Here is a 17,846-nt window from a genome sequence, read left to right as displayed (position 1 = left end):
GAGGCTGGGTGGCCATCTGTCAGGGGGGCTTTGAAGGCGATTTTCCTGCTTCTTGGCAGAATGGGGTTGGACTGGGTGGCCCATGAGGACTCTTCCAACTCTAGGATTCTAGGATTAAGTGATAATTGGTTTTCTTTCTTAAGGAGCACAGTTTGCTTCTTTCTTAAGGTAAGGAAGCCTGTAAACACTTCCTTGCTTAAATGGGCCAGATGGGAGCCCCTCCCCACAAGGAATAACTGCCACTCTGGGGCCAAAGTGAAGAAGGGGGGGGGATGGAAGACATCATTCCACCATGTCTCCGGTATCAATATAACACTATAATAATATATAATACTAGCTGTGCCCGGCCACGCGTTGCTGTGGCGTTGTCTGGTGGTGTTGGTGAGAACTTGTTGAGGTAGTGGTGGTATTGAATGTCTGTTGTATGGTTGTCTTTATGTTTAGTATGCATTTGGTTGATTGTGTACTGTGAAAGTGGTGAGGGTAGAGGGGGTCTATGTCCCTGTGTGGTATTGTATAAGGAGCCCCGGTGGCGAAGTGTGTTAAAGCACTGAGCTGGAGACCAAAAGGTCCCTGGTTCAAACCCCGGGAGCGGCGTGAGCGGCTGCTGTTAGCTCCAGCTCCTGCCAACCTAACAGTTCAAAAACATGCAAATGTGAGTAGATTAATAGGTACCGCTCCGGCGGGAAAGTAAGGGCACTCCATGCAGTCATGCCAGCCACATGACCTTAGAGGTGTCTACGGACAACGCCGGCTCTTCGGCTTAGAAATGGAGATGAGCACCAGGCCCCAGAGTCAGACATGACTGGACTTAACGTCAGGGGGAAACCTTTACCTTTACTTTTAGTATTGTATAGTATTTATACGTTGTCCATGTGTTGTGAAAGCTTGGGTTGTGTCCAGCTGCATAGTAGAAAGGGTTGGGCTGGATGGCCCCTAGGAGTCTCTCCAAACTCTTGGATTCTATGCTTCTATTATTATTATTATTATTATTATTATTATTATCATCATCTTCTTCATCACCATTATTATGTAGAGGCTGGATGGCCATCTGTCAGGAGCGCTTGGATTGTGTCCTCCTGCATGGTAGAAGGAAGTTGATCTGGATGACCCTCAGGGGTAACTCCAAACCTTAGGATTGTATGATGTTGTTATTATTATTAGTAGTAGTAGTATTAGTATTGAGAGGCTGGGTGGCCATCTGTTGGGAGTGCTTGGATTGTGTCCTCCATGGCAGAGTTGAGTTGGAGTGGATGGCCTTTAGGTGTGTCTCCTAACTGTCTGATGCTATGATTCGATGTGTGTTATTATTGTGCAGATATTGGATGGCCATCTGTCAGGAGTGGTTGTATTGTGTCCTCCTGCATGATATAAGGAAGTTGAACTGGATGATCCTTACGGGTATCTGCTAACCTTAGGATTGTACAATATTCTTATTCTTATTATTATTGAGAGGCTGGGTGGCCATCTGTTGGGCGTGCTTGGATTGTGTCCTCCATGGCAGAATTGGGTTGTTCTGGATTACCACAGTAATTATTTCATATTACAGTAGAATCTCACTTATCCAACATTCGCTTATCCAAAGTTCTGGATTATCCAACGCAGTCTGCCTTTTAGTAGTCAATGTTTTGTAGTCAGTGTTTTAAATTCATTGTGATATTTTGGTGCTAAATTTGTAAATCCAGTAATTACAACATAGCATTACTGAGTATTGAACTACATTTTCTGTCAGATTTGTTGTATAACATGATATTTGGTGCTTAATTTGTATAATCATTACCTAATTTGATGTTTAATAGGCTTTTTCTGAATCTCTTCTTATTATCCAACATATTCACTTATCCAACGTTCTGCCGGCCTGTTTATGTTGGATAAGTGAGACTCTACTGTATATTTATAATCTTATATCTGCTTAGAACTGGATTATATGAGGCCCCTTCTACACAGCTGTATAAAATGCCCACTGAAGTGAATTATCTGGCAGTGTGGACTCAAGATAATCCAGTTCAAAGCAGATAATATAAGATTATAAATGGGTTATATAGCTGTGTGGAAGGGCCTTGAGTCTACACTGCCATTTAATCCAGTTAAAATCAGATAATCTATGGAAAATGCCTAAGTGAGGCCTAACTGTGCCTGTCCCATGAGCTGAGTAGGTTGCTAGGAAACCAAGTGGGCGGAGCTTAGCACTCTAACTGGCAGCAATTGGATAAAAACAATTATTACTCTCTCTCTAACTAGGACTTTATTTTTCTTTTCTTTTTGTTGTATCAACCTAGTGCCGTGGATGATGGGTTGTGTTGTCAAATTTTGAGGTTGGGGGGCCTGTACTTTTGTTGTTTTGGCCACTGCCCTGATGCCATTACTCTTTTATATATATAGACTAATATTATGCTATACTAATAATATATTGTATATACGTGTAATATTGCTAATATTATAATGTAATGCTATATAATAATAATACACTATTATAATTATATATTAGATACATGTAATATTACTAATAATATGGCAATATAGTCGCATGGTAAAATATAGTGATATATAATGCTTATATTGTGCTATGCTGACAATATATTGTATGCATATATAACTTGTAAGCCACCCTGAGTTCCCTTTGGGGTAAGGAGGGCGGGATATAAATGTTGCAAATAAATAAATAAATATTTGTCATTGGTAATGTAGACATGTTGTTTTCCACCAAGTGTTCAACACCTAATCATTTGTCTCTGGTCATCAATGACAGCAGTTCAGTGACTTTTAATTACAGCTCATGAATTCAGTAGTTTTCCAGGCCTCAGTCTTAGGATGGCATCTCTCGCCTCTATAGGTCCCAACCATATACCTTTCATACAAATCCATTCAAACCATGCATTGCATTTTAATGACAGCCCCCCCCCCCCCCCCGCAATAGCATGTGAGGAAAGAGAGGGGAGGGGCTCACATGTCAGGATGTGCAGACAAGCGACTCACACATTCATGCGGCAGAGGCAGTGATACTTGATGGATTTTAACTGAATTTTTAAAGTGCTGTTTATGTTTCATTCTGTTTTGAAGTCTCTATATTTGTATATGTTAAAATTGTATACTAATGCTTTTATGTCGAGCTGCTATATTATGGGGCCGGGCTGTGGCGCAGGCTGGTAAGCAGCTGCTGCAGTAAATGACTCTGACCATGAGGTCATGAGTTCGAGGCCAGCCTGTGGCGGGGTGAGCACCCGTCAATTAAAAATAAAATATAGCCCCTGCTCATTGCTGACCTAGCAACCCGAAAGATAGTTGCATCTATCAAGTAGGAAATAAGGTACCACTTATAAAAGTGGGGAGGCAAGTTTAACTAATTTACGGCTTGGAATGAGGAAGTGCCGTCAGTATGGATGATGAAGCAGCTGCTCCCCCCTGTGGCCAGAATCGAACATCCCCTCAGGAGAAGGTTAAATTGCCTCTGCGTCGGTCTGTCTGTCTGTCTGTCTCTGTCTCGGTTTGATGTGTTTATGGGCATTGAATGTTTGCCCTATATGTACATAATGTGATCCACCCTGAGTCCGCTTCGGGGTGAGAAAGAAGGGTGGGATATAAATACTGTAAATAAATAAATAAATAAATTCACTCATTTATCTATATATATAAAAGAGTGACGGCATCACGGCGACCCACAAAACAACAAAACTACCGGCCCCCCAACCTTGAAATTTGACAACACAACCCATCATCCACGCCTCTAGGTTGATACAACAAAAAGAAAAGAAAAAGTCCTAATTAGAGAGAGAGGAATAATTGCTTTTATCCAATTGCTGCCAGTTAGAAGGCTAAGCTCCTCCAACTTGGTCTCCTAGCAACCCAATAAAAAATAATAAAAAACACTAAAAAATTAATACAATAAAATACTATAATAACAGAAAATAACTAAAAATAATACAAGAAAATAATAAAATATAATAAATAAAAATATAACTTACAATAAAATTAATTTTTTAAAAAATGCAAATAACGTCAAATAAAAATTACACAACAATTTTTAACCAATACCACCACCATTTTGCCACAGCAACGCGTGGCCGGGCACAGCTAGTTTATTTTATATACCGCTCTTCTCCCCGGGGGAGATAAAGACATTTGGGGAGATAAAGCGGGGCATACATAAATAGAGTCATAACGGAGTTTTATTTCCTGCCAGAGGCCAAATGCAAGACAACAGTCCGATGTAGAAATAGATCCATATATTTATTCATCCACGTATACAAATATAAAACCATATTTCTGTACAGCTTTGGCATAAAAGTGAAAAAATAACCACATCTCCGTATAGAATTTTTTATAAATATTGATTCGTGAGGCTGGAACTTGGGCCCTCCAGGTGTTTTGGACTGCAACTCCCACAATTCCTAACCGCCTACCGGCGGTTAGGAATTGTGGGAGTTGCAGTCCAAAACACCTGGAGGGAGGGCTGAAGGCTGGCATCGTCCAACACCCCCCCCCCCCTTAGTGCTTGGCTCAGCAATTCTGGTGCCATTCCATCATTAACTAGAAACTCTTCTAGGCCTTCAAAGCTGCCAGAAAAAAGGACAAAGTGCTCGGCCTCATAACAACATTGTTGAGTCATCACAGCAAAACATGGGGGTTGTAGCCGGAGCCCTTCTTTGCAAGCAAAACCCACTTCTGCAATAAGGTCCAGTCAATATAGGCATGGGTACCCCGCTCCTGTCACTCACACTCACACTCATACATACACACACCCAACTCAAGATGTATCTGGCACGCAGTGCAAACAGATGACTCATTGTCAGAGATGGCTTCCTGCTGTTTTTTCCCTCAAGGTGCAGGTGGAGACAATCCCTCCCCCCCAGCCCCCACCCCATTTGTTTATTTCCAGCAAGAGAACAGGAAGCCCCTCCCCAAAAGGGGAATCACACCGCCCTCGAGTCACATGGGCAGAAACACACAAAAGGATGGAGCTGGACGGACAGATGCCTGGCCTGCTCCATGTAAACATTGCTATAGTCTCTGGCTCCGGTGCCAGGCCTGATTCACCCAGCAGTTTGTTTTTGCCTCGAACAGCAGTGCCTCACCCCCTTAATAGTCAAAAGGCTTTGCAGGGGGGGTATTTCAGTGGATACTGCTGCTCCTAAAAGGGTATTTTGTGTTGCTAGCAGGGCCGTAGCCAGAAAAAAAATTCGGGAGGGGTTTTGAAAATTTCGGGGGGGGGGGGGGTTGAACCCCTAGCACATACCTCTCCCCGCTACAAACCTGTCAATTTCTGCTTGAGATAGTAGTGCCTGGAGGGACTCTTAATGTTTTGCGTCTCATAGACTTAGCATGGGGATTTGGTTAACCAGTTAAAATTCATGAGTAAACCAGGTTTTTTTTATAACTTGAAAAATTTTGGGGGGGTTTGAACCCCTAAACCCCCCCCCCCCCTTGCTACAGGCCTGGTTGCTAGTGTAGTGCAAGGAAGGCTCTGGTGGGGTACAGAAGTTCAGAGGCAATGGACGAACTCCGGCTTCACGGTTGAGCAGCCAGGTGGGAGGCCAGGACGGGATCCAGTTTGAGGAAAGGGGGGAGGTCCTCCAAGTGCGAGATGCCAAGGCATTGGGGTCCCTCAGGGCTCCATCACTTGCCCCATGAAGAGCACCGTGCCTGCAAGGAAGGAAGGAAGGAAGGAAGAAAGGAGTGGTTTCAGGATGTGCCAGGAAGGGGTCAAGAGGCCCTCCAGATCACAGGGGCTCACGGCACAACTCCCCCGAGAATAGGGTTGTTGTATGTCTTTCGGGCTGTGTGGCCATGTTCCAGAAGTATTCTCTCCTGACGTTTCGCCCACATCTATGGCTGACATCCTCAGAGGTTGTGAGGTATGGACAAATTAGGCAAGGCAAGGAAAAAATATCTATCTGTGGAGAGTCCAGGGTGTGGCAAGAGTCCTTTGTCACTGGGAAGCCAGCATTAATGTTTCAGTTAATCACCCTAATTATTATTATTATCAACACAACGACGTTGTATGGCACAGCAAACAAGATAGATATGCTGGATTTCGTTTCGCAAAACCACAAGTCGAACACTTCCCAAGTGTCTAGGACTGTGTGATGTATTTTCGGATGATGCATGCAGATCCCAGTAGGGTGGCCTTTTGCAGTTGGCAGATGGTGATTTTGTCAATGTCTATTGTTTCCAAATGCCGGCTGAGATCTTTTGGCACAGCACCCAGTGTGCCCATCACCACCGGGACCACCTGTACTCGTTTCTGCCAGAGTCTTTGTAATAATAATAATAATACTAATAATAATAATAATAATAATAATAATTATTAGTATTATTATTATTAAACTTTATTTGTACCCCGCTAGCATCTCCCGAAGGACTCGATGCGGCTTACAAAGGCCAAGGCCTCAACACACAATATAACAATACAAAACAAAAGGCAAATTAAGAGCAATTAAAACAGTATAAACAACAAGCAATAAACAATACGCTACAACACAATAAAACTGGGCCGGGCCAGAGTAATGGGTACAAGATTAAAAGTGCTGATGTGACCGGTGATATATAAGGCTTCTAGGGCAAGTGCAGAGTGCGATATACGATCTTAGTTCTAATAAAGTGCTGATGGGACTTGGTGTTGGAGATTTCCTATTAATCTGGGAAGGCACATTGGAACAGCCAGGTCTTCAAGTTCTTTCTGAAGACTGCCAATGTCGGGGCCTGTCTGAGATCCTTGGGGAGGGTGTTCCAGAGTCGGGGGGCCACCACAGAGAAGGCCCTGTCTCGTGTCCCCACCAACCGCATTGGAAAGGTTTTTGTCTCTTGCCTGGGGGGTCCTTTGTTCAGTCAACAGCCGTCCTTGGGGCTCCTCTGCCTTCAGAGTGTTGGTTCCCATGTTGGAACCATGTTCAGAGTGTTGGAACCAACACTCTGAAGGCAGAGGAGCCCCAAGGACGGCTATTGACTGAACAAAGGCAAGAGACAAAACCCCCAGGCAAGAGACAAAAACCTTTCCGATGCTAATTAGGGTGATTAACTGAAACATTAATGCTGGCTTCCCACTGACAAAGGACTCTTGCCACACTCTGGACTCTCCACAGATAGATATTTTTTCCTTGCCTTGCCTTAGTTTCTCCATACCTCACAACCTCTGAGGATGCCTACCATAGATGTGGGCGAAACGTCAGGAGAGAATACTTCTGGAACATGGCCACGCAGCCCGAAAGACACAACAATCCTGTGATCCCGGCCATGAAAGCCTTCGACAACCCCCTGAGAATAGCTCCCTTTCCCCCTCCTCAAAAAACCCAGCAGAAGCCCGGACACTGCCGTTCTAGTGCCAGCCAACAGGGGGCGTGGAGGGAGGAGGCCCCCAAAAACCGACGCTCTTTCCCTCCCTTCTGCTCTTTTAAGCTCCCAGTGCCACAGCCTTCAGCCCTGCCCGGTGGTTCAGTGACTTAAATTACACGGGTTGTGTGTTTTCCGGGCTGTGTGGCCATGTTCCAGAAATATTCTCTCCTGACGTTTTGCCCACATCTGTGACAGGCATCCTCAAAGGTTGGAAGTATATTGGAAAACTAAGCAAGTGGGGTTTATATATCTGTGGAAGGTCCAGGGTGGGAGAAAGAACTCTTGTCTGTTGGAATAGGCGTGGATGTTGTAATTAATCACCTTGATTAGCATTTGATGGCCCTGTGGCCTCAAGGCCTGGCTTCTTCTTGTCTGGGAGAATTCTTTATTCAGAGTCGTTAGCTGCCCCTGATTGGTTCATGTCTGGATTCCGGACATGAGTTCTTTCTCCCACCCTGGACCGTACACAGATGTATAAACTTCCCTTACCTACTTTGAATAAATAGCCCATCTGACTCTATGTTTACAACCTTAATGGCTCTTTATCTTGCTTCTTACTCTACATGCTAAAGCACTTTAAGTGAAATTGTTCCTTCTTTACTCATTTTGATTCTATTCTTGGACCTGGTGGACTGATGTGTTAGTCACCCTCTGCTATGAAGAACAATTTGATGTTCCGGTTTTTAAAGTAACTATTACGTTGTTTTTATCTTGTATTGCATTGTTTTTAAATCTCATTGTTTTAGTGGATCATGTGTATTGTATGCTATGTTGTCATTTTCTCATTGTAAGCTGCCCCGAATCCCTGCAGGGAGAGGGTGGCAGGGTATAAATAAAGTTGTTGTTGTTGTTATTATTATTATTCCAACATACCTCACAACCTCTGAGGATGCCTGCCACAGACAGGGCCGTAGCCAGAAAAAAATTTTGGGAGGGGTTTTGAAAATTTCAGGGGTGGTTGAACCCCTAGCACATACCCCTCCCCGCTACAAACCTGTCAATATCTGCTTGAGATCGTGCCTGGAGGGACTCTTAATGCTTTGCATCTCATAGACTTAGCATGGGGATTTGGTTAACTAGTTAAAATTCATGAGTAAACGAGATTTTTTTTATAACTTGAAAAATTTCAGGGGGGGGGTTGAACCCCTAAAAAAACCCCCTTGCTACAGGCCTGGCCACAGATGTGGGCAAAATGTCAGGAGAGAATACTTCTGGAACATGGCCAGGCAGCCCGGAAAACACACAACAATCCTATGATTCCAGCCATGAAAGCCTTTGACAACACTTAAATTGCAAGTTACTCACTCAGATATTCACAGCAGGAGACTGATAATGAAAGAGAGATAAGCGACCACATGGTCCCAGCTTATATCAGACCCTTATCAGCAGTTGACACCTCCGGAAATGACATAACCCTTGACGGGCAGGTGCCTCAGCCTGGCATGTCTGGCACTCACCCAGGCACCATCTTAACCCTTTGATGACCTGGTGGTTCCAGTAACACATGCCTTGAGGATGATTTTTCCTAATACACATGACTCTACCATTTCATCAACAGGGGGCAGCGCTATGTTGCTTTCTGGCAGGTAAGGCACACCCAAACCGCCCCAACCGGTTGCCTTATTTGGCCTTTGAAGGGCTTTCGTGTTCTGCAAGGAAGGGGCACAAGGCCAGACATCCCCCTCCCAAGGCAGAAAGCCAGGCTCTCGGCTTACCTGTGGGGTTGTGCCGCACCAAGAATAGAATAACTTTATTGCCATACAAGAAAATTTATTTATTTATTTATTTGCTACATTTATATGCCGCCCTTCTCACCCCGAAGGGGACTCAGAGCGGCTTACAAATTAAATTTACATACAATATTATATTAGTATAGTATAATACTGGTAACAAATTACTATATTGTACTGTATCAACATATTGTAATATTATTAGTAATATTACATGTAAAATATGATATATAATTAATATTACTATATTGTATTATTAGTATTATATCGTATTACAATATATTATGAATATTATATGTATATACAATATGTTATAATTATTACATATTATTGTAAATTATATTGTATATATATATTTATATATAAACACACACATATATATGTGTGTGTGTATATATATATATACACACACACACACACATACATATATATACATATATATAAAACTAGCATAGCATGTTATTGCGGATAGGGGCCTCCAGCTGATGCATAGAGACAAGATGGAATGAAAATGAAGTGTTTTCCCCAGCACACATTGCAAATGCAAGACACCCACCCGTCCACCCTCTACCCACCACCGCGTACCTGTGGGGTTGTGCCGCACCAGGAAGAGGAAGGGCCTGTCCAGGACCATCTCCAGGGGAGCCATTCGGGAATAGACGATGGCGGCTGCGCAGCGGAAGAGAAGGGAGACGTTTAGTATCTCGGAAGGGTGCGTAAAGCAACTTGTTTGTATTGCCCTGGAGCCCAGAGCCTGTCCCAAGGGATCCAAACAGAGGATGAATTGGCCCCTTTCATGAGTGCTTCAGTTGTGCAGAATGGGACTCATGACTGTGTGTGTGTGTGTGTGGGGGGGGGGGGGGGCTCTTAGGATTCTATACTAGGGGATTGCAGACTGCTTCAGAGGGGGTGATGCTCTCTCTCTCTTTGGAGGCCTGGATACAGAGCCAGGTTGAGCTTCTTTTGGGGTGGGATGAGGGCCTGGAAGGTGTTGGGAATCATCCTGGACTACTCAAGTCTAGATGTAGTGAGATAGAGGATAGAGTTAGATTGAGGGGATCCTTTCCCTGTTTCCAAAGCATGCCTAGACAGGCTTTACTGTGTTTCACTCTATCCTGTTTATGTCACATCCCTTACTTTGAAGTTAGTAGAAATTTGAATCTTTAGGGACACTAACTTCTCATTGGTTAGAATGTTTTATGGCCCCAATAAACTGGACCATGAGGTTGGAACCATTTTGGTTCTCTCTTCTCCCTTTGTTCTTCTAGCTAACAAGAAGCATCTTGCTGTCTCTCCTGGCAAGATGTAACTATTTAGATGTTTGTTATTTTTCCTTTCTTATTTTTCCTTAGAAGCCAGTCTAGACTAGACTAGACAGCTCCCAAGCCTTTCTATCTACAATGGAGTTATTTTTACCTGAATAAATACTTTTTGAACTTTTACTGAGACTCTGCAGTCCATTGCAATCCTAAATGGTCAAAGGCTTCTCTTGTTCACCGCGTGTAAGTAACTGCTGAATTTAAAAGCTTTGCTTTTGCTACTCTGATTTTTGGTGGAATCTCCCCCAGAGAGGGTTAAATTGAGTCTAACCGCTCAGAGATTACCACAACAGAAGGCTCCCGTCCAGCAAAGGGAGCCAAACCCGCCCCCCCCGTCCCTGCCACCCTCCCCGCCAAAGGCCCATGGGGACCCACCTGTGGCGGCAGAGGCCTTGGTCCCGCTCTCGTTCACCTCGATCTTCACCTTCTGCAAGGCCTGGGCCACAAAGAGGGGCTCCTCATCTGTAAGGAAGGAACAGCCATGAGCATGCCAACAGGGGCGGGATGGCCATCTGTTGGGGGTGCTTTGATGGCAGGGGGTCATCACCATCAAGGGAGGCAGGGGTTAAGCACAGCAGCAGCAGGGGCAGGGACTCTGCAGTCTGTCATCACCATCAAGGGCATGCAATGGTTGTGTTATGGGACATAGAGTGAAGTTTAGGGCTTTATATGCATACTATTTTGCCAGATTCTGATAGATGGGAGTCAGAGTGCTGCTGCAATATTAGGAAAGCAGGAACAGGCTGTTTGCACCTGGACTGAAAAGAGTTGGGGATTTGAAAGGAATAAGGATGGATCTACACTGCCCTAAATCCCAGGATCTGATCCCAGATTATCTGCTTTGAACTTGATTAGTAACAACAACAACAACAATAATAATAATATTATTTTTACCCACCTTTCCCTGTGGTGGGTTACAGAATATTTGAAATACATGAACATTGTAAAAATACTACAAATCCACATATTAAAGCTTATTTCTATAAAATACAGAAAACAGAGACTAAACACATGGCAAACATTATTATATGAGTCTACACTGCCAGATGATCTGGGATCAGGGCCTGGGGTAGAGGGCAGTGGAGGTCCAGCCACAGAGACACAAGGGATGAGGATCAAGGCTGTTTCCCAAGAGAAGGCATGAAAACACAGCAATGCAATATTTTGGTTAGTGCACCAATGACCACTCAGGCGCAGAATTGCATTAGCCAATGAATGCTGCACCTTGCCAAATTTCAAAGTGCATTGCCCTTTTATATCATGTAACTATAATCTCCCTGTCCGGAGAACTCTGTAGTGTGTGCTTTGCTTTTGCTGTCTGCATCGATACAGATATCAACTGCTGTCAAGGGAGACCTTGATTATGATAGGCAGCAGAGCTGGCCCTAGGTATTTTTCAAGTGTAGGCGAACAGAATTTTGGTCCCCCCCCCCCCCCGCAAACCAATCACTGAAAAATAAAAGCGTTGGATAAGTGAAAATGTTGGATAATGAGGAGGGATTAAGGAAAAGCCTATTAAGCATCCAATTAATTATGATTTTACAAATTAAGCACCAAAACATCATGTTTTACAACAAATCGACAGAGAAAGCAGTCTCGACTGCGCCCCCATGTGTTTTGCGCCTGAAGCGACCACTTAATTTGCCTTATTGTTGGACCGGCTCTGATAGGTAGGCTGTGCACAGCTCTTCAGACATCGTCTAGGAAAGTAACTTCATCAAGTTCTCATAAGGCTGAACAAAAACTGGATCCTGAAAGGGCTCTAAAAAGCCCTTTCAAGCAGCTGCACAGCAAGGCCAGGCCAAGGCGGGGCAGGAACTCTGCATGTGTTTGAAGGCAGCTTTGCTCTGACTTTGAGCGCCTGTGCATGCCTTGAGTGTGACAGGAGCCCCTCCGAAGCCGGGACTGACCTGAGAGGCTGCTGAAGTCGGCCTTGCGGGCGTCAAACATGTCGGTCATGCCCAGCGCCTCCAGGGGGCGCCTCAGGTCCAGCTCGCTCTCCAAGGAGAACCTGTTTGGGGAGAGGGGGGAGGGCTAGATCAGGGGGGGGCACAAGGATGGAGGGGGGCTCTCAACGCCCCCAAATCCCTGGCCCCCCACCCCTCTCCCCCTCCCCCCGGGCAGAGGGCACCTACTTGGGCAGGACCAGGAGGCGGGTGACCCGCGTCATGTTGCTCTTCCATTGGTCCACCAGATGGGCACTCAGGATGGCGGTCAGGGCAGAGAGCGGGGCGTCCACCTCGAAGGGGGCTGCAATGAGCATGCTGAGGGCCTCCCCCTGGTAGGGCAGTTCAATGACGTCATACTCCATGTGCTCCGGGGTGGAGAATTCGCCTGGGGAGGTAGAGAGGGGAAAGGAGGTCAGGAGCAAGGCCTTTGCCCTATGGCCCCCTCCCCATGGATGGCCCCCTCCCCTGGATGCATAAGGCCTGCAGGACAGCAGAGCTGGAAGGGATCCCAAGGGCTTGCTGGAGATATATATGGAGATATAGGAGATATAATCTGATGTATTCGCTGGATTAATGTGTAATTGAATACAGAATGGCTCTGACTTTTGGCCCAATGCTACTGGCCCTGTTGTAATGGCCACACAGTGTTTTACTGTTTTAAATGGGGTATGATATTGGTTTTTAAGTGTGTTTTTACGATCGTTTGTTTTACTATATTTTGTATTATATGTGGCATTAATCTTGCCATTATGTAAGACTGCTCTGGGTCCGCCTGGGGGAGAAGGGCGGTATATAAATTAAATAAATAAATAAATAAATGGATGGATGGATGGATGGATGAAGAGAAAAACATCCTCAGGCATGTGCCACCAAGAAACACCAGATCACAAAAGGTGAAGATGAAGAAGTGAATGCCTGGAGAGTAAAGCACCTTCCGGTCAAGATGTAATGTCCAGGGTGCGGAGTACTGATAAGGGGTTGACTATAAATCATGAGACCACGAGGCAGTTCTCTCTCTTTGATTGCCAACCGCTGCCGTGTGAGTGCCTTCTGCATATTGAACTGCCCGACAGGGCTGGAAAAAGGCTGGAGCAAGAGTGTGGCTTAACTGATGACCAGCAGAGAGAGGGAAGTGCAGGACACATGATTGTAAGCGGGTGCTCACAATCTGTGGGACAGTAAGAAGGATTTGATCCCACCTGTCATTCTGGGGACTCCTCACTGCAGACAACAGGGCTAACTAGGCTGGACTAGATGGCCTTTGGGTTTCCATGAGCCCACCTGAGGCTACTCCGCACATGTCCAAGGAGCTCAGTTCCGATCACAGCATCCCAAGGGAGACCCCTGACCCCGCATTCCCGCCCGCTCCTCACCGTAGTTGAACCGGGCAGTCTGCTGCATCATGGGGACGGAGACGGTGCTGCCGTCCAGCTTGTGGAAGAGGCGCCGCCGGGTGGAGGCCTCCGGGAAGGGCAGCGCCCACTGGCCCTGGAAGTGGATGGCGTCCACCAGCAGCAGCCGGGTCAGCTGGTCAAGCAGCCCTTCGCGCAGGAAGCCCTGGATCATGCCTGAGGAGGAGGAGGAAGGGGGTGATGCTGAGGAAGGGCTCCCATGGAAGCCCCCCCCCCCCTTGGAAGGAAGGAAGACCCAGGAGGCATGACCCCCACCCCCACTCTGGCGGAGGGGCTCCTCTCCCCCACTGACCCTCAGTGTGCTTCTCCACCCAGGCGTTGATGATGCTGCGGGCACGGTCTGGCTCCATGAAGTCCACTTGCTTGACCGCTTGGCGGAAGACCCGCTGGAAGCTTGGCAGGAACCCGGCCTTCAGGACCAAGTCCCGCTGGACAAAGAGGGCATCTGCCGTGGACACGGTCACCGCCTCCGCCTCTTCCTCTGGCCGGGGCTCCGTCAGCGCCTTCTGCAGCTGCCGCAGGGCTCGGGGGACCCCACGCTCTGGACGGGAGGGCAATGGGAGCAGGTCAGCCAGGGAAGCCAGGGTCAAGCCCCTCCGGAAGGGAGGGACACAAAAGGCCTGGTGCCTGAGGAGAAGCCTCTGGGAGAGACTTTTGAATCCAAGAGTTTGGAGGGGACACCAAAGGCCACCCAGCAGAAGCGGCCCTAGGTAATTTCACCTTGTAGGCGAACCTAGTGGCCATGCCCCCCCCCCCCCAAATTGCACCCCCCAATGCCCCGCACATACCTTTGTCAGTGGCGGTGGCAGCGGGGACCATTGGCTCCCTCCTCACCGAAAGCAGAAGGCCTCAACTGAGGCCTAGCTCTTCTCGCGAGGTCTCAACTGAGGCCTTTCGCGTTCGGCGAGGAGGGAGCCGATGGTCCCCGCCACCACCGCTGCAGGGGTGCCTTAACAGCGCCCCCGGGGACAATGCGCCACAAGCGGGTGCTTACATTGGCCGCTATGTTGGGTCGGATCCGCCACCCAGCCCAATCTCCTTCTGCCCGGCAAGAGGATACTATCAGATCCCACCTGACAGATAGCCACCCAGCCTCTGCTTAAGAATAACAGAACCATGGAATCCTAAAGCTGGAGGGGAGCCCAAGGGGCCTCCCGTCTGTTAAGCAGGAAAACCCAATTGGAGTCCTTCTCCCTTGAGGTGGCCGGTCATGCCTGTGGCCCCACCCCTTGGATCCAAATCACTGGCCCCCACAATGCTGCGGGCCCCACAGGTCAGGAATTCTCCTTGGCCTGGATTAGGTTCAACTGCTGACCACTGTCCTTGGAGTGGAAGGTGAGTCATCAGGGGAACTCCCTGCTTCCGGAGGAATGGGGAGGGACCTCATAACCCCCTTGAGAGGGCCCTGGCCTTTCTGGGGCTCCCAAGGGCCTTTCCAGCTTCTACTTTCTCCTCCCACTTCCTCTTTCCACTCACCTCGCAGCCGGAAACCAGCGCCGGCCTCGATCTGGCTGCGGGTCCCTCCGCCGGACGCCGCCTGCAGCATGGCCAGCACCGAGGCCACGCCCGGGGGAGAGAAGGCCAGGTTCCGGTGCCGGGAGGAGGCCGCGGACGTCGCCTCACGGAAGAGCCGGGCCCCCAAGTCGGTGGTCCGGAGGCCCAAGCGCAGGACTGGGGGGGAGGGGGCCGAGGGGGCCGCACAGGTCAAGGCCAGCAGGAAGGCCCAGGCCAAGGCCAGGAGCTGGGTCGGAGGTCGCATCCTGTGGAGCAAAGGAGAGGAGGGAGGGTTGAAGCCTGTGTGGCATGGTGTTTGTTCCTGGGTCAGCAATGCCCTTTCCTAATGGGTTCTGTCGTAAACACATGGGGAAAGTGGGTTGACCTGCAAAAACTGTGTCTTTGTGGGAAGGACCTCCTGCCAGAGCACACGTTGTGATTGTTGCTCAATCTCAAGAGTCTCAACTCATGCAACAGAGTTTGTGTCACAAAAACAAACTTTCTGGAGCAGAACAACTACTTTCAAAGGAAAAGATTGCACAATGAAAGAGGAAATAACACTTACAAACCAGGAACAGGACATGTTTCAAATGTGGTTACATACTGGAATTGTTATTCAAACATAAATAAACCAATGGGGAAATGTATCATAGAATCATAGAATAATAAGAGTTGGAGGAGACCCCAGGGGCCATCTAGTCCAACCCCCTTCTAGAAAAGCACCATCAAAGCCCCCCGACAGATAGCCACACAAACTCTGCTTAAAAACCTTCAAGGAAGGAGCTTCCATCAGACCCCAAGGCAGAGAGTTCCACTGCTGAACAGCTCTCCTTATGGTCAGGAAGTCCTTCCTTGTCATGTGTACAGTACTCACAAAAGACAACAACACAAAGGAACTGAAGAGTAGGACCCAGAGGAGCCAAATACCATTGCCATAGGAAAGAAAAGAACAAAAGTATACAAAAAAGGAAGAGGGCAACTAAAAAGATCAAAGGTCTGGAGACCAAAAATAATCCCTCTGAGGAGTGTTTTATAGAACTGGGTCTGTTTGGCCTGCAGAAGAGAAGGTCGAGAGGAGACAGGAGAGGAGCCATGGACAAATATGCGAAAGATTTCCCCAAGGAAGAGGGAGTAGGCTTGTTTTCTGCTGCCCTGGAAACTAGGACACAATAATAATTTTATTATTATTATTATTATTATTATTATTATTATTATTATTATTATTATTATTATTATTTTTATACCCCACCAGCATCTCCCCAGCAGGACTCAGGGAGGCTTGCAAGTGGGACCAAACCCAGTAACATCAGAATCAATAAACTAAAAACACATTTAAAAACATAATAAACAATTACAATCTAATTCAACAATTAAAAACAGTAGAGTATAAAAACATCACTAAAATGAATCAAAGCAGACCTCAATAACCAGAACCAGGCATATGGTGAGCAGATCAGCAATTGGAGGGGGCTGGGCCTGGGCTTGGGCAAAAAGTGGATTAGAATGACAGGAAGGAGATTCCAATTGAACAGGAGGAAGAACTTCCTGACTGTGAGAGATTGCTGTTCAGCAGTGGAACGCTCTGCTTCGGGGTCTGGTGGAGGCTCCTTCCTTGGAGGCTTTGAAACAGAGGCTGGGTGGCCATCTGTCAGCACTCTTTCCCTCCATGGCAGATTAGGGTTGGACTAATTCTGTCATTCTAGGATGCCATACATACAAACAGATGTTTACAATACAGTAGTCCAAAGTAGACTAAAGTAAACACGGCCAGACAGCCCGGAAAACTTACAGCAACCCAGCGATGCCGGCCATGCAAGCCTTCGACCACACATCCCAAAGGAATGACCACTCCGCTCCCTCCCTCCCTTCCCCCCCCCCCCCGGCCTCCAGCTAAGCCCACCCGGACCCAGTCCATCCACTAGGCGACCCCCTCCCCTCGCCCCTATCTGTCGAGGAAGAAGCCCCGAAAGGCCCCGGATCCCGCGAGAGGAGGGGGCGGAGGGGCGCCGGGACACGTGTGGGCGCCTCCCGACGAGGCCCAGCCTTCCTTGGGAGTGAGACCGGGGGCGGGGGGGGGGGCGGGGAGGACTTACTCGGAAGTCAGCTTCGCCTTTCGGGGATGAGGTCTCTGCTCTGCGCCGGGCTTCGTCCTGCTTCTGCCGCCGCCGCCGCCTCCCCTCCGCCCTTTTATTGCCCCCCTCGGGCCGCGGGACCGGAAGGGAGGGAGGGAGGGAGGGAGGGACGGAGTTCGGGGGCAAGCCGCGATGAGCTCACCGGCGCCGCCGCCCCCTCCCTCCCTCCCTCCCCCCTCGAATGAGCAACAGGCCAACGAGCCCCGCGGGGAAGCAGGCGAGACGGGGGGGGGGGGGGGGGGAGAGGCCGCCGGCCCCTCCGTTCGTTGCCATGGCCGCGCTTCCGCCCCTCGCCCCCGCAGGCCTCAAAGGGATGAACTGGCTGGCCATCTGCCGGGGGTGCTTTGATTGTGCTCTCCCTGCATGGCAGAAGGGGATTGGACTGGATGGCCCCTGGGTACCTTCTTTCTATTATTATTGTTGTTGTTGTATTATTGTATGACACAGCAAACAAGATAGACATGCTGGATTTCGTATCACA

General features: G+C 47.8%; 1 protein-coding gene across 3 annotated transcripts; it reads right to left on the bottom strand.

Moving 5' to 3' along the window:
• Positions 1–4,208: 4,208 nt before the first annotated feature.
• On the bottom strand, positions 4,209–17,508 carry serpine1 (serpin family E member 1). Of its 3 annotated transcripts, none has more exons than XM_062984093.1 (9): positions 17,327–17,508; positions 15,216–15,499; positions 14,032–14,280; positions 13,701–13,895; positions 12,514–12,712; positions 12,289–12,389; positions 10,754–10,840; positions 9,645–9,728; positions 4,209–5,640 (listed from the first exon to the last, which is right to left on the bottom strand). In XM_062984093.1, the coding sequence occupies exons 2-9, from the start codon at positions 15,496–15,498 to the stop codon at positions 5,603–5,605; spliced, it is 1,236 nt and encodes a 411-aa protein (XP_062840163.1). In that variant the 5' UTR covers position 15,499; positions 17,327–17,508; the 3' UTR covers positions 4,209–5,602. The 3 variants fall into 3 exon arrangements, with proteins under 3 accessions (XP_062840163.1, XP_062840161.1, XP_062840162.1); XM_062984091.1 differs by lacking the exon at positions 17,327–17,508 and adding an exon at positions 17,023–17,258; XM_062984092.1 differs by lacking the exons at positions 4,209–5,640; positions 17,327–17,508 and adding exons at positions 9,480–9,541; positions 17,023–17,261.
• Between the last annotated feature and the right edge of the window lie 338 nt (positions 17,509–17,846).

Source organism: Anolis carolinensis, chromosome 6, assembly GCF_035594765.1.
Source record: "Anolis carolinensis isolate JA03-04 chromosome 6, rAnoCar3.1.pri, whole genome shotgun sequence".
NCBI lineage: Eukaryota > Metazoa > Chordata > Lepidosauria > Squamata > Dactyloidae > Anolis > Anolis carolinensis.
This window is presented reverse-complemented; position numbering and strand designations above follow the sequence as displayed.

Coding starts and splice junctions, on each gene's coding strand:
- serpine1 (XM_062984091.1), bottom strand. CDS start 17,045: ATGGCCGGCATCGCTGGGTTGCT. Junction 14,281..15,215: donor CGCTGGTTTCCGGCTGCGAG/GTGAGTGGAAAG, acceptor CCTCCCGTCCAG/AGCGTGGGGTCCCCCGAGCC. Junction 13,896..14,031: donor GGTGGAGAAGCACACTGAGG/GTCAGTGGGGGA, acceptor CCTCCTCCTCAG/GCATGATCCAGGGCTTCCTG.